We start from the raw sequence: 15384 nt of genomic DNA, 5'->3' as shown, positions 1-15384 counted from the left end.
GGGGGCATAGGGAAGGCTGGCTGGACTGGGGGCAGGGAAGGCAGGCTGGCTGGACTGGGGGAGGGCCAGGGCAAGGCAGGCTGGCTGAACTGGGTAGGAGCAGGAAAGGCTGGCTTGGTGAACTGAGGGTAACAGTGCAGGTAAGGCTGGCTGAACAAGAGCAGGGGGGCACAGGGCAGGGTCAGCATACCTGCTTACCTGTTCTGTCCTGAGAGAAGGGGGCCTGGCTGGCAGCAGCGAGGAATGCACCAGGCGGCAGGCAGGGAGAAAGAAAGATCATCAGCACTGTGGCATTTAACTATGGATTTGATCCGGCAGCAGGTATCAGCAGCACTGCAGCATTTGAACTATGGAGTTGACCACGAGCCAATCACACCTTGCGCAACGGCAACCAATCAGGAGCGGCTGCTCCTGATTGGCTGATCAGGAGCTGCCTTTCCTGATTGGCTGCCATTCCATGAACCAATCACAGCTCACGGCCGGCTCCAGTCAATAGTGGCAATGTCACAGCGCTGATGATCTTTCTCCCTGCCTGCCGCTGCCCGGTGCATTCCTCATCGCTGTCAGCCGGGCTCCCTCTCTCTCCGGGCCTGGTACTAGAGTATCGGCAGTCCCCCCCTGATGGCGGCCCTGAACATATGATTTAATTAATCCAGAGGCCTGAGGAAGTATGTATGTACTGTAGTTGAAGGCAGGGAAATGAAGGGTTGATTGACAGCAAATTTAATTGAATTTCTTTATTCCGAAGCAAATTTATGAGGAAGGAGGGGAGAGCATGGGTGAACAATATGTGTCATGTTTTTCCAACAAAATCAACTTGGTAGTTCAGAATCTTTTTTAAAATGAAAGGGGCATGCAGGAGATGCTGTCTGTGGCCATAAACATTTCTGGACATTTTTGGCATTCAGCAACTGCATGTCAAAGATTTCAGCAGCTGTAGCAGTTCAACTTCCAACATGGCACATCAGGAAACAAATGTTTTTATTATTCGAGAGGCCTGAGGGAGTTGGAGAATGTATGTAGTTGAAGGCTTGGAAAGGAAGATTTGATTGGTAGTAAATGTAATTAATTTTTTTATTTCTAAACAAATTTATGATGGAGGAGGGGAAGCATTTACAAAAATATTTAAATCATTCACATCAGTCCTTGCCCCAGAAGAATCCTTGAGTGCTATGCCTGCTGCTGCTGAAGCTGAGAGTGGATTTTCATCCCAGAAGGGGACCAGGAAGACTACTAGTAGTACTTTAAAAAACAATTGACTGTTAAACAGTCCTTTGCAGGGGGATCAAGTATGACAGCAGTCACCCAGTTGCACAGCGGATCACTGACGCCATAACATCTATGTTGGTATTAGATGTGCGTCAAATATCCGCCAATAATGCAGTGGGTTTTAGACAGTTAATTGAGGTCCTGTGTCCCCGCTACCAAATCCCATCAAGATTTCACTTCACTAGAATAGCAATTCCCAACTTGGCAGCAGCCCTTTGATGAACAACACAGCACCCCTATTGGACAACAAAGCACCCCTGCGGAGTGCGAACGGACCACATGTAGAGTCACAAATACATGGATGATAAACTGTGGTCTGGCCGACTGTGTCACCGAACAATGATAGTGTAGCAACTAGCTACAGTAGCACACACAAAAAAAAAATCAAAACAAATATTTTTTTTTTTTTTGTGGAATGATAATTTTATTTAACTTTTATTTTTTAACACTGGGGAAGAGCACCCCTGGACGAGGCAACAGCCCCTTGATGAACAACACAGAACCCCTTTATGGACAACAAGGCACCCTTGTGGAGCAGAGGAGTGCAGACAGACTACTCGCAGAGTCACAAATACGTGGATGATAAACTGCGGTATGGACGGCAGTGTCACTGAACAATAATATCGTAGCTAGCTACTAGCTACAGTAGCACACACAAAAAGAAAATAAAACACATTTTTTTTGTGGAATGATAATTTTATTGAACTTTTATTTTTTTAACAATGGGGAAGAGCACCTCTTGATTGACAGAGCACCCCTGGACGACAACACAGCAGCCCCCCATTATGTACTGCAGCCTCAGCTCCTTTATGGACAACACAGCAGCACCCCTTTATGTACTGCAGCCCCCCTTTATGTACTATATCCCCAGCCCGACAACAGCAGCACAGACCCCCAGCCCAACAACAGTGCACCGTTGAACAACAGCAGCACAGACCCCCAGCCTAACAACACTGCACCCTTGAACAACAGCAGCACAGCCCCCAGCCCGACACTGCACCCTTGAGCAACAGCAGCACAGCCCCCAGCCCGACAACACTGCACCCTTGAACAACAGCAGCATAGACCCCCAGCCTGACAACACTGCACCCTGGAACAACAGCAGCACAGACAGAGCACATCTGTTCTGCACACTCTCTACAGCCGGAGTGAAAATGGCGCCGATCACCATCTTTATAGAATCTGAAACCCGCGTGAATCCGACAGCAGGAGGATGACGTTTTGCCTCATTTTCGGATCCAAGTCAGGAGAGAAAACCCTAGCCGGTCTTGGATCCGACTTGAAATTGCAATGTTCGAGTGGGTCCGGTTCTCGGAGAACCGGTCTCGCTCATCTCTATATATAATTTAGTTTGATGTTTTAGGCACAAAGAGAACTGAGCTGTTCCATACTATTAAAACCTGTATTATGTGTTGCTTTCGGTGTCCATTGATCTTTGAAATATGTATGCATATTGCATAAGTATTTACTGTGTACTATATTTACAATAAGCATTCATCATAGGGTTAAGTGGGAACTCCCACTCCACCCCCTGGGAGTTCAGGTAATTGGTAAACAAGGCTTGGGTGGAGGCCCTGGTATATTATAAGGGAATCACCAATAAAGCGGTGATTTCCCATTCCCCTTATTCCCAAATAGTGAATAAAAATAAGTGTCTGTGTATCTTTTTTTTGCATCCTCCTTATTGTTTGTTGATACTTCAGCACAATCCCACATTAAGGAACATAAACAGGAAAGCAGGACATACAGGATATTGGGTAATATGGAATTCCTATAAATAGTTCTGCTTTCCATTTATTGCAGTATTTCACTGATGAAGTATGGGCAATAGATGAAATGCGTTGTATTTGTTCTACATTCTCAGACACCTTCTAGGAACTGTTTGGAAAGCTCTAATTTGGTTTGTCTAGAGAACATATAAGATGTTTTTATTGTTGTTCGCATATTTTATGTCACCTAGCTTAATAAAACATTTTTAAAAATCATATTAAGCTATTTATATGTATTATTCATTTTATGGTCACATCCTCCATCTATGATGTTTTGAAATTGTAATTTATCTACAGTATGTCAGATGGAAACTGAAATACACATATTAACTGATGAGCACAAACTTTTCATATTCAAGACCCACATTACAGTAACGGTTATTTTTTGTCACTGCTATAGAGTTAAATATATAGTGAATATATTACACTATATTCTGTATGTTCTACCTTCCTGTTTATGTTCCCTGATGTGGGGTCCCTTTGAAGCATCAACAAGCAAAAAGGAGGATGCCAAGAAAGATGTATAGATGTGCTAATCTTTATTCACTATTTGGTCAAATGTATGTGAGTGTTTTGATCTAAAAAGAGTTCTTATGCTTTATTAGTGCCATGGCCTCTGGGATGAGGACGATGTGACTGAGAATGCCACCCACAAAGATGATACAGATGATGAATTTTCAGAAGTATCAGGAAGAAGAGATTCTGTTGGTTCATTAAAATCAGTTAATCTTGCAGCATCTGCAGAATCCATCCATGTTCACTTCCCGGAGGAAAAGACGGCAATCAGAAGAAAAAGTTCTAGCAGTGGTTCCCAAATTTCTCGTAGGTCCAGTTACTCCTCACACAGATCAAAGAGAGGTATTTGTCTTAAAATAGTGTAGCATTACTATTTAATGCACAATTTCTTTATTGCTTTTCAAAAAAGAAATAAAAGCAAGTCACATGACACGAGCGATCACACTAGTAATCAAGGGAGTCCCATGCGAGACAGCACTCTACATATAATTGTGTGATATCAGAATTCATATAAGCATCCGTGCAACTAAAAACAATTTACTGTTTAGTAATACAAACATTCCCCTCTAACAAAGGGGTGAGACTTTAGGTCCATTGTATGGACATTTAAAGTCAGTGTCTAGTAGGAAACAAGCGGAAAAGTAACCCTAAAAGAATTATTTTAATACAGAGATAGGATAGAAGGAGGGGGAAGGGGAACCGGTGGTTTATGAAAATTTAGGGGTGGCTGAGCCATAGAGAGTCACGTACCTATCCAGTAGAGTGAAACATGTATAATATATAAGAGCATGCTGCTACATTTCAGGCTAAATAGCTTGGACTACAGCTAATGGTTCTTAAATGAGAGCCAAATGATTAGAGAGATGATAAAGGGAGGTGATACTAGAAGTAGCTTCTACATTATATCAAATGTCATAGAAAGAAAAGGAAGGGGAGTGTAATGGAGAGGGACAGTAGGAAAAGATGGAAGACCAAAAGCAAAAGAGATAGTAAATGAAAGTGTAACTAAATATAGTAGAAAATAATAAGTCGCTCCTGAAGGCCATGGGAAATGGCAGGAAACTTACGAGGTTAAGGAATGTGTGAGGGGCATACTGGGTTTCTTGACTCTATCATGGGAATTGAAGATAAAACACAGTTTTGCAGATAGATAAGCAAAATCTAAACATGAAGAACCTAGAAAATCTATACCAACAATAGAGATCTAGACATATTGATTACAGATCCTATAGGGCATAGCAAATGTACTAATTACAGCATCAGAGTATCAGGGAGCATAACACATATGGCTAACTAATAGTTTAGATATTATGAAAGAGAATGGGAAAAATAAGGATATAGCGAAGACATGGTGGCCATATATACTAGACACAGTGGGTAGAGAGAGGAGCGATAGTAAGTAAACTTCAAGTAATTGCTCTCTTCCAGGTTTAAAGCTTTCATCTTGGTGCATTGGGCCATTTGGCAGAGCACATGGCATGGCAGACGGGAGGTGGGTCTTAGGGTAGTTCTTGCCAAGAGGGAAGAATGGTCTTATCCACGCATGTAGTAGAGCAGAATGCATTGAGATTGAAAGGTGCCTTCAGGGTGCCCAGCTTCCTACTGTGCATCACTTGGAGGCAAAGGTCACACTTGCATAGCTCCTCCACTAAGGGTTTCAGCAGTGTACAGTACGTTGCTGTGGCATATGAGAAATTCTGGAGAATATGCAGCTTGTGGCCACTTAAACTTTGTATTTTTTTTATTACAAATATCCAAATGTTGATTATAACAAAATTGTCAGTTCACACTTATCAACAATTTGTGTCTACTGAGGTAGTGCACATAGTGTACATCTTTCACTGCTTCATTAATTAAAGTGACTTTGCACCTTAAATAAAACAAAAAAATTATATGTACAAACGTGAGAATAAACTTTTTTGTTTATACTAAAGGCAGCACCAGCACTCGAAACAGCAGCCAGAAAGGTAGCAGCATATTAAGCATAAAGCAAAAATCTAGAAAGGAACTGCTCATGGAAAAACTTCGAGAACAACTCATCAAAGCAAAAGCTTTCACCATTAAAACGTAAGTACTGTAGCTTGAAATTATTATTTTTTTCTTGTTAATTGCATGGGAAAATCGTTTTCATTTACAGAAATGTATACCATGTTCTCTATGCTGTAATGGTATACAATCATATTAACTGTCTGTTGTTTAAGAGTAAGTAACCTCACTATTCAACATTAATAAATTTCAAATGAAATATTTTATTCAGATACCTATTATTGATCTGGTATAACTATAGGGGTTGTACGCAATTTAATCTGTCCAGCATAAATTCTATCCCATCTGTTTTTAAAACCCTGCTAAGGGAACACAAGTTTCTCTACTTTGAAAACTAGATAAGTGACATCTGATCATGCAGTCTTCTAGGTAACAGACATGGTTTATAGGACCTCAGGGACATGATCAGTGATGTTACACTATCCTCTAGTTATTAATCATATTGTATATAGGCTTCGATTTGTCCTTCATTTTGATTTTGTTTTTGCTAATTGTTTGAATGGGGTATTCTATCTTACTATACTTTTTAATAGAGCTGCTGCTGGGAGAAGACAATGTATGATGTGTTTAAACTGTGTATATGCTTCCTTATAAAAATGGATTCAAGGGTGCAACAGGGTATATAACTTTACAAATTACTTATTTTTTCCCCCAGATTCCTCCAGATATATTTGCCAATCAAACAGTTTTTTTACAATCTCATACATCCAGACTACAGTGCTGTGACAGATGTCTATGTGCTAATGTTCCTGGCAGATACTGTAGACTTCATCATAATTGTATTTGGCTTTTGGGCATTTGGGGTAAGTATTTACACTAAGGATATTGGCAAGTCTGTTTTACTGTTGCAAGTAAGAAGTGGAAGTATAAGTGTAGGTATAAAATTAATTTTGTCTAGTTAAGGTGCCCACACACTTGACGATGTGCTTTTGATCCGTCATTGTGTCCAATTTCTTAAACTCTCCCCAGCAGCTCCCCGACAGTCGTGGGCACGATTTGGTGTTAAAAACTGTTCAATGTGACAAACGATTTATTGTGCCTCCTAACTATTCCCGTGCATAGTGACTTGAGATTGTCAGATCTGCCCTACAGCACGGCAGATATGAAGATGTGATGTACGACCTGCGGGGACGTGCATCGGTATCGTGTTCGTGAGTGGACACTCACGATTTGGGCATATTTTACACGTTTTGTCGTCACAATGCGACGGAATCACGCAAATCATATAAAATATCGCCAAGTGTGTAGGCACCTTTAGAGAAAAATTACTTCCAGTGTAGAAAGCGTTGGATAGGAAAATATTGTTTAGAATCTGCTGATAAAAAAATAAATAAAAACATTCAAACCTGTAGAAGATGATTTTGGAAATTGAGCCAAGTTGAATAGTGAAAGGAGAGAGGACCTACCAGATCTGTACTTAATATTAGTTGCATATTCTCATATTATGGATATGAAGGTCAGGGTGCTAGCTTTTGTCCGAAAAAGAAACTCTGACTTTTCGTGCTTGAGAAAGTAAATATTTGTGGCATTTGAGTGTGTTCTATTCTATATATTACTGAGTGATTTGCTATTGGGAATAGCAATCCGTCAGTTTATGGAACATAATAAGTCAAAGGAGTATAGGATAACAGATGATAGTGGGAAACCTCTCCAAATGGAATGATCCGAGTAGAAGAAGCACTTGCTACAAAGATTGTACTGTACTTCATCATCCATATTTATTTTCTCAGAAACACTCGGCTGCGGCAGACATCACTTCCTCTCTTTCAGAAGACCAGGTCCCAGAGGCTTTCTTGGTGATGGTGTTGATACAGTTTGGTACCATGGTTGTTGACCGTGCTCTCTATCTCAGGAAAACGGTCATGGGGAAAGTCATTTTTCAAGTTATCCTGGTGTTTGGAATACATTTTTGGATGTTCTTCATATTGCCTGGAGTGACAGAGAGGTAATTACATATACATTTTGCCAGCTGAGTTTTACCTAAATTTAAATTTTGCCTGTTACTATTTGTATTAAAATAATTTAAAAGTGATCCTATTGCACAATTAATGATTAAGCAATCATCGTTGTTGTTGTACAGAAAGTTTAGTCAGAACACTGTAGCCCAGCTGTGGTATTTTGTGAAGTGCATCTATTTTGGACTATCAGCTTATCAGATTCGATGCGGATATCCCACAAGAGTGCTTGGGAACTTCCTCACCAAGAGCTACAATTATGTCAACCTGTTCTTATTTCAGGGGTAAGTAACACAAATTATCCACAGCACAAAATACACCTGGAATAAAGAAAGAGCAAAGTAACAACCCTAGGTATAAATGGGTATGCTTATTGGTGCCTGTAAGCATCTCCTATAAATATATATATATATATACACACACACACCTAGCCAGGATAACTGACTTAGGGCCTGATTCATTACGGATCGCAATAGCACACAGGCAGCCGATTATTGCGTACCGCAATAATCGCAGTGCACTATGTGCAATATATGCATCGCAGTGCACGAAGGTACCACTGCGATCGCAGAGCAATCGCAGAGACCATGCAGACCCATCGCAGAGTGATTGACAGGAAGTGAGCATTTAGGGGTGTTGAAGGGGGGGGTGGTCGGCGAAACACAGGCGTGCTAGTCCGTTTGAACACCATTGCATGGGCATGCATAAATAGCCACTGCAACGGCATACGCAGCTTCTGTACTCACTGCAGGGGGCCGAAGTTAGTCAATGTTCCCGATGTATACTCAGGATTGCAAAGTATTAAGGATGTGCGAAAGCGGTAGTGGGCGTCTCTATGATGGCTTTGGGCGTCTCTATAATAGCTTTGCGATTGCAGTCCTTACCATATTTTCGCAACAGACCTGGGGCGTAATTGCAGCTGCGATTGCAATAGCGATCCGTAATGAATCAGGCCCTTACGCCATTGTATACTAATAAATGGCTCCAGTCTCAGGGCACCCCAGTGGCACTTCTACATAATGCAGAAAATATATTGAATAAAGTAAAATTGCAAATATAATCAATAGTCTAAAATACTTGTAGACTTTACAAAAGGTCTCCATAATTATAAATAATGTGTGTTCATCAGGGCTTTGAGAACAGCTGCTAAAAGCTGCCACCAGATCTAGTGATGTCTGATCTCTCTTCTCAGCTTTCGCCTGGTGCCATTTTTAACTGAGCTGCGAGCTGTCATGGATTGGGTATGGACTGACACTACACTCAGTCTTTCCAGCTGGATCTGTGTGGAGGATATTTATGCTCATATATTTATACTAAAATGCTGGCGAGAGTCAGAAAAGGTAAAGAATGTACAGTCATTATCTTGAAAAAACAAACTTTTATGTCCTTTTGTGTTACATACTTGCAATGCCGCTTTATTTGATGTCAAAAGCAATGAAATAAAACTAGAGACGGCAGTTACACAGCCTGATTGCTGGACTTCGTCTAGGGGAATTGCTGGCTGGATATATGCGGCTGCTTCATAATCCATTTATTCCCTAAAATATATATGTTATCAGTGTAGCACATGCCAAATTTACAGAGTGTAATTGTCAAAAAATAGTTAGGTCACAAGTTGCAGTCCATCTTAGATATGTTTGATATTTTTTTCATTGAATGTTCCCCCAACTGTCTTGTAATCAAAGCACAATAAACAGTAATGAAAAATACATAATACTTCATATTCTCATTAATCCCAATCATTATGTAATATGATCACATAATAATGTGCAGTCAAGTAGTAGCTTTTATCAATATTATAGCATATACGTGCAGACACAGTTATCTTAAAAATAGGCTTCCACTTCCATGTATTAAAATGCTGTGCCACTTGTCTAAGTAGTAGCATTAGTAGGCAGTGCCGTAACAGGGCTTTATGGTGCCCTGTGCCAGCCATGCCTCCTTTGCGCATGACTTCATGATGTCGGGCATAGGGGGCGGGGCTGCCAGAACCCAGGAGTGCAGCCGTGCCTGGAGTGTCTTCAAGGCACTCCGAGTAGCTGTACACATGGCAGGGAGCACTGTTGCAGTGAGCCTGACTGCAGGGTGCTGTTCCGGTGCTGTAGCCAGAGGCAAGGGCCGTGGGGTGGCGACGTTGCCACCCACGGGGCCCTGCACTTTGTTTGACAGCACCGGTCGCACACATCTAGTTATGGCCCTGTTAGTATGTACAAATAAGTTCTATCACATATCTAATGTCTAGTCCTAATTGTGACTCTGTAGTGGTTTGATAAAGCTGATTAAACACGCCATAGCAGCAACATGATCACCTTTATCAGCATTAAACAGAAAGCCAGCACAGTGTTATGGGGCCCTACATATGTTTTTGCTTAGGATTCCAAAAATCCCCCAATTTCCCAAATACAATTCAATAAAATATATGAGCAAATAACTTCTATACACATCAACTGCTAATTTCTAATATAAAACTCTTTTTTTAATATCCAACTAAATAAAATAAATATAAATCAAAATTAAATATTTAAGTTGATTGAACAGAAATTAATATTTTTTTATATTGATGTACTTTCTGTAACCCCAGGAGTAGCTCAATCATTACATTACCAATGATTTATTTTTTATTATTATTATTTATTTATATGGTGTCACAAAATACAAAAACACAAACAGTATGAACAGATGAGACAGGAATTAATGTGACATACAATACAGAACATGGACATAGTTTATAAGCATTAATGCACCAGCAATCAGAACATATAAATAGGCAGCAGGGTGGCAGAACTCAAAGGTTGGGTGCTGTAGTAGGTAGTGGGAAGGATATGGGGAAGAATCAAGGGAAGGAAAAGCGTATGAGGGAAGAGGGCCGTGCGTGAGGGAAGACAGGCATGACACATACTGAAGACACAATGATATAGCATTATTCCTGGTACTGAGTATATGTTTCCTGACTGCCATTATTTACATCATATGTATGCAGAGATATCCTCAGCCCCGGGGGCAGAAGAAGAAGAAAGTGGTGAAGTATGGAATGGGTGGCATGATTGTGGTTCTTCTGATTTGCATTGTCTGGTTCCCCCTGCTCTTCATGTCCTTGATAAAATCAGTTGCTGGTGTCACAAACAAACCACTGGATGTATCCATTAAAATAACTCTTGGAGGTTACCAGGTAAGCCTAATCAGTAATATCGTTTTAGCTATAGCATACTTTTATTCACTTGTGCATCCATTCTCCATGGTTGCCGTTATTAAAGCAGAGTGATGAAAGGCTCACCTCATAAGTGTTTTGTTTCACATAGCGAGACATTCTCCGAGCCTGGTGTTCCTTAATCAGCATGCTAACGAATTCGCAGCATACTGCATGAAGTCAGTTTCACTCTTGAACGTTGAGATTCCATCACACCGTGATACATAGCATGATTAGAGAACCAAGGTCACCTTACACCAAGTCTACACAGAGTTTTACATTAAAGTCTACATTTTCACAGTTTATTGTTGATATCAATACCTCTCTATCGTAATAATGCAATTGTTTTTTTATTAGCTTTTTCTCTTCATTATCAACATAAAACTTTTCACTGCAAATCCATTGGAATATTATGATTAATAAACTGATAGTGTTGTCAAAAGTCTAGGTAGTCCTAGCCTAACTAGTTTAGTGACTAGTGCCAGAGATATCTGCCTATTGTGCAAGGATCTTATAAAGGCACAGAGGGCTGCACATACAGTGGGAGCCATTTTTGGTTGGACAGCACAGCACCAATGGCATTATTCTTCTACTGTGACACTGTTGGTGCGCTGTGCTCTTTTCTGTAACAACAAAACTTTCTGACAGAGGAGGCGTGGTGATGAAGCCGCAGTAGTCTGGGGGCTGGGAGGAGAGGTGATGAGTACTGGATGGTAGCTTTTAGATATTTATGAGCTACAAGAAGAATATGAGCTACAAGAAGACTTTCCCTCCGTTACATGTTGGTGCACAACTTTATCACCTTCCACCCTTTTTTATCTTGCGGGTGGCATTAACCACTACTCTTAGTTTGCTGTTTGGTCCTCCAAGGCACACAGTATAAAACATGTCAAATATTTGGTACAAGTGAACCAGTATTCTTAAAACATAAAAAATACATCCATTGAAATATAAGCACAGCCAATGTCCATTTACTCTAACAAGTGCAACAGTAGCTAAAGGATCAAACGTGTAGTACATACATGTCCAAACAGGAGCAGCACATACTGTAATGCACAGTGAGCCTGATTTCAGACCAGCAGACAAAGCTCCCGCCTCTGTGATTTTTCACACCGCGTATTCGTCTGATGCAAACATAACATCTTAGCAGATATGCGAGTAATTCAGAGTAGCTGGAAGTCAGGCAGATACAAAATATGCAGCAATATCAGACGGTTATCTTGCACCCAGGATAGGGCTGTTGGAAATGCGTACTGTGATGATTACCTAAATGGTACAAAAAAAAGGTAAACAAGCAAACACAGCAATGCCCAACTAGGTGCATACGTTTGCTAAAATGACCCTCAGTGATTTAACAAAAAATCTAAATCATAAAATATTTTTTTTCTTATTGTGTACATGTAACATATAGAATAGGTACAGTATATATCATATATGCTTACTATTGACAAGGAAACAGGAATTTAAGGACTGTGTTTGCTTTGCAGCCTATATTTACTATGAGTGCACAACAGAACCAGCTAAAAGATATGGATGGATCCTTATACAAGTCATTTATGAAGATTCACAACAAAGACACTGTAAGTTAATGTATATATAATGTATAAATTTAGTACTCAGTTTGCCAACTGCATAAATTGCAGTAACTAATAAAAATAAAACCAAATAACACTTAATTGCCTCCTGACATATAATTATGGGGAGAATGTAATAGTCAATGATTTTAAAAAAGTGGCACAAATCTATGGAATTTTCATCGAGTTACATATCATTGGATGTAATAGAATATGAATGGATGCAAAATGGTGGCCGTCCGAATAAATCTGGTCAGGCCACAAGTCTTCAGCCTGATTTTTATAATGTTATAAATAGAAGTCACCATGTGCAATAGCTAACTCACCGTAAATGCAGCAGATAAGTCTTCAAACAAAAGAGGTCTCTCTGGCCACTGAGGAACTTGCATCAGAGTTCACGCTTATGTGCTACAGCACATATTTTACACAACAATGGGCACTGGGGACTCAGTAACAATGACTGGGTCTCACAGGACACGCTTGAGCAATCAGATACTGCTAACGCTGCCCATCGAAATAGAGGAAAAGGAGGAAATTGCAGATGGTGTTTTCCCGCCCTTCTTTCCACTCCACAAGGTCCAGTGAGTGCAGGGTGGCTAAATACTATCAGTAGGCAGAGTTCACCAGGCCGGCTTTGTAGCAGCCACCCCACTAATCAGCGTGTTCCTTGAGCTGTTGCAAACTACAGTTCCCTGCATGCCATTGGTTGGCAGTACTGAAAACTCATCAACAGGTACCAACCCAGGAACGTGTGAGAATCTGCCTGCCGCAGTGAGATGGGAAGAGTGGTGGCTGGTCTAGGACTGAGAGGAAGCTGCTGGACTTGGGAGGGCTAATGCAAAGCAGCTGCTGGCTCACTGTAACAAGTGGAGAGAGAGAGATCTACTGGGCCTATGTGACTGGTACAGAGGTGTTCACTGAGCCTTTTGGGGTCAGTAGAGCAATGGGGCTGCTGGAGCTGGACAATGGAGTAAGAGGTGAAGAGGGGGCTACTGAGAGGGGCTAACTATCCATAGGGAGGAGGCTATTACTATTTTTAACAGTTATTTATAGAGCGCACACCAAGGGTGCTTTAGGAGAGGAAGGGGTCAATGTGCATCCTCCATGCAAGCCTCCCCTCTCTAGTCCGGGTCATGTTCCCATGACTGCTCTACTGCGCATATGCAGCTATCTGAGAAAATGGAACCTGTGCCATTTTCCCAGTGATTTGTTTGACTCCAACAGGTAAGTATCGTCTATGGGTGCACGGTGTGTGGCGTGGGCCTTCCTGGACCCGGGGGCCCTTGTGCACTGCAGTCGACATTAATACACCTGTTGTTTATTAAGTATTAGGATGTTAAAATCAGTGAAATATAGGATTAAGACAAAACTAGTGTGCTGCATTAAACAAAAGATAAAAAATAAAAAAAGCTTGAAAATCTAATCAGTATTACTAATAAGGTACTGTCAACCTATGACAGAGAAACTTAAGGGGTATATTTACTAAAGTGCGGCTTTTAGAAATGGAGTTGTTGCCCATAGCAACCAATCAGATTCTAGCTATTATTTTATAGAAGGTGCTAGATAAATGATAAATAGAATCTGATTGGTTGCTATGGGCAACAACTCCAATTCTAAATATCTGCACTTAAATATGCCCCTAAGTTAAAGAATAGAATAACAGCATATGTAGCATCATGAACAAATTTATATCATAAAATAGACTGCTGCTAAAAATGATGTTATCATTTTGGCAACACTAGGGGCCTGATTCAGACCCAATCGCTAGATGCGATCGCTCGCTCCCAGCGTATGGAAATTCGGCTAAGTGACATCAAGGCAGCCGCTCACAGGGCAAGTCATAAGCACGCCCACTATGTATTGGCGAGTGATCACTGTTTGTTTGTAGCTGCGACCAGCCTGTCTTAATATGCCCACTTGCGTCCATCTTCAGGAAGTGCAAGAAACCATTGGTGTATTGAGCACCATCGGATGCGTTCGCAGCGCTTGAGGTCGACTATACCCTGCCGCAAACACTGCGAGCACTTCAGTGTAGATTTCAAGCAAGTAGCGTGTCCTATGACGCTGGCTGTTAATTATGCATGCCTCTGAAACGGCATTGAATTTCTCAGGCACGCCTGCGTTCCCACCCCCACTGCCCAGTTTCCAGTGGCCTGCCCCAGTTACCACCCACAAATGGCTTGATCTGTCACTCATTCAGCTGGGCTGTCTCTGCTTGGCGAGCGAGAGTTTCCCCATCGCTTGTACCAGTTCACGCACGCGCAATACAAAGCGTACGCAGATTGAAAAACATTGCTCGCTCCAAGCGAGCGGCCGCTTGCGAGAGGGTCTGAATCAGGCCCTAGGTCTTACTTCAAGAGCGTTCCGGCATAACACACATCTACAGTCTCCAAACACATCTGTTTTTTCCAATACTTGCTCCGCACATACCACTTCATGATGACAACACTTCTGTAAATCAACCAATAACAACATCACAACATTATCCACAACCAAAATGTATAGAAGAAAGGAAAAGCCACACAGGTATGCACAGGCCACAGAGAAGACAAAAAGCAAGGATGTCCAAAAAAGTACAATAGTAAAGATAAAAGAAAAACAAATATATTATATAGTGCAGCTCACTCAAAAAATGTCTTGAGTGGCAGCTCACAGAGGGTAATTGCTAGAGATGAGCGGTTCGGATTCCTTGGAATCCGAACACACCTGACCTTCCGGGATCTGAGGACGAGCGGAGTAGGGTCCGGCAGTGGCGTAACTAGGGCAGGGCAAGCGGGGTGCATGCCCTGGGCGCCATTGGACCGGCGGCGTGGGGGGGCGCCGCCGGCCACGGTACCAGCCCGCCCGCCCTAGTTAGCCAGTGTAGCGCCGACCGCAATTAATGCGGTCAGCGCTACACATTTCAACAGGACCGGCGCTAGGCTTCCGGCACCAGTCCTGTGCTGCACACCTGAGCCACTTCCCTCCCCCTGAGCGCTTACCCAATAGCGCTAGGAGGCGGGCTCAGGCTGTGCATAACACACGCATCGCCGCCAGTGCTGGCGGCAATGTGCGTGTTAAACAGCAGC

The 15384-nt window shown here is 41.8% G+C and overlaps 1 protein-coding gene across 2 annotated transcripts in view; it reads left to right on the top strand.

The window, feature by feature from the left end:
* The window catches only part of PIEZO2 (piezo type mechanosensitive ion channel component 2), a 488868-nt gene that overhangs the window by 459154 nt on the left and 14330 nt on the right, over positions 1-15384 (top strand). For both annotated transcript variants that reach the window (XM_088469701.1, XM_088469700.1), the window contains exons 42-49: positions 3644-3896; positions 5489-5621; positions 6256-6403; positions 7331-7545; positions 7681-7839; positions 8748-8895; positions 10536-10724; positions 12230-12322. In XM_088469701.1, the coding sequence (XP_088325827.1) occupies positions 3644-3896; positions 5489-5621; positions 6256-6403; positions 7331-7545; positions 7681-7839; positions 8748-8895; positions 10536-10724; positions 12230-12322 (1338 nt within the window). The remainder of the gene's footprint in view (positions 1-3643; positions 3897-5488; positions 5622-6255; positions 6404-7330; positions 7546-7680; positions 7840-8747; positions 8896-10535; positions 10725-12229; positions 12323-15384) is intronic.

The sequence above is a fragment of the Taudactylus pleione genome, unplaced genomic scaffold (assembly GCF_031769625.1).
Source record: "Taudactylus pleione unplaced genomic scaffold, aTauple2 ptg000093l, whole genome shotgun sequence".
In the NCBI taxonomy this organism is placed as follows: Eukaryota; Metazoa; Chordata; class Amphibia; order Anura; family Myobatrachidae; genus Taudactylus; species Taudactylus pleione.
Note: the sequence above shows the minus strand (reverse complement) of the source record. Positions and strands in the feature narration are given on the sequence as shown.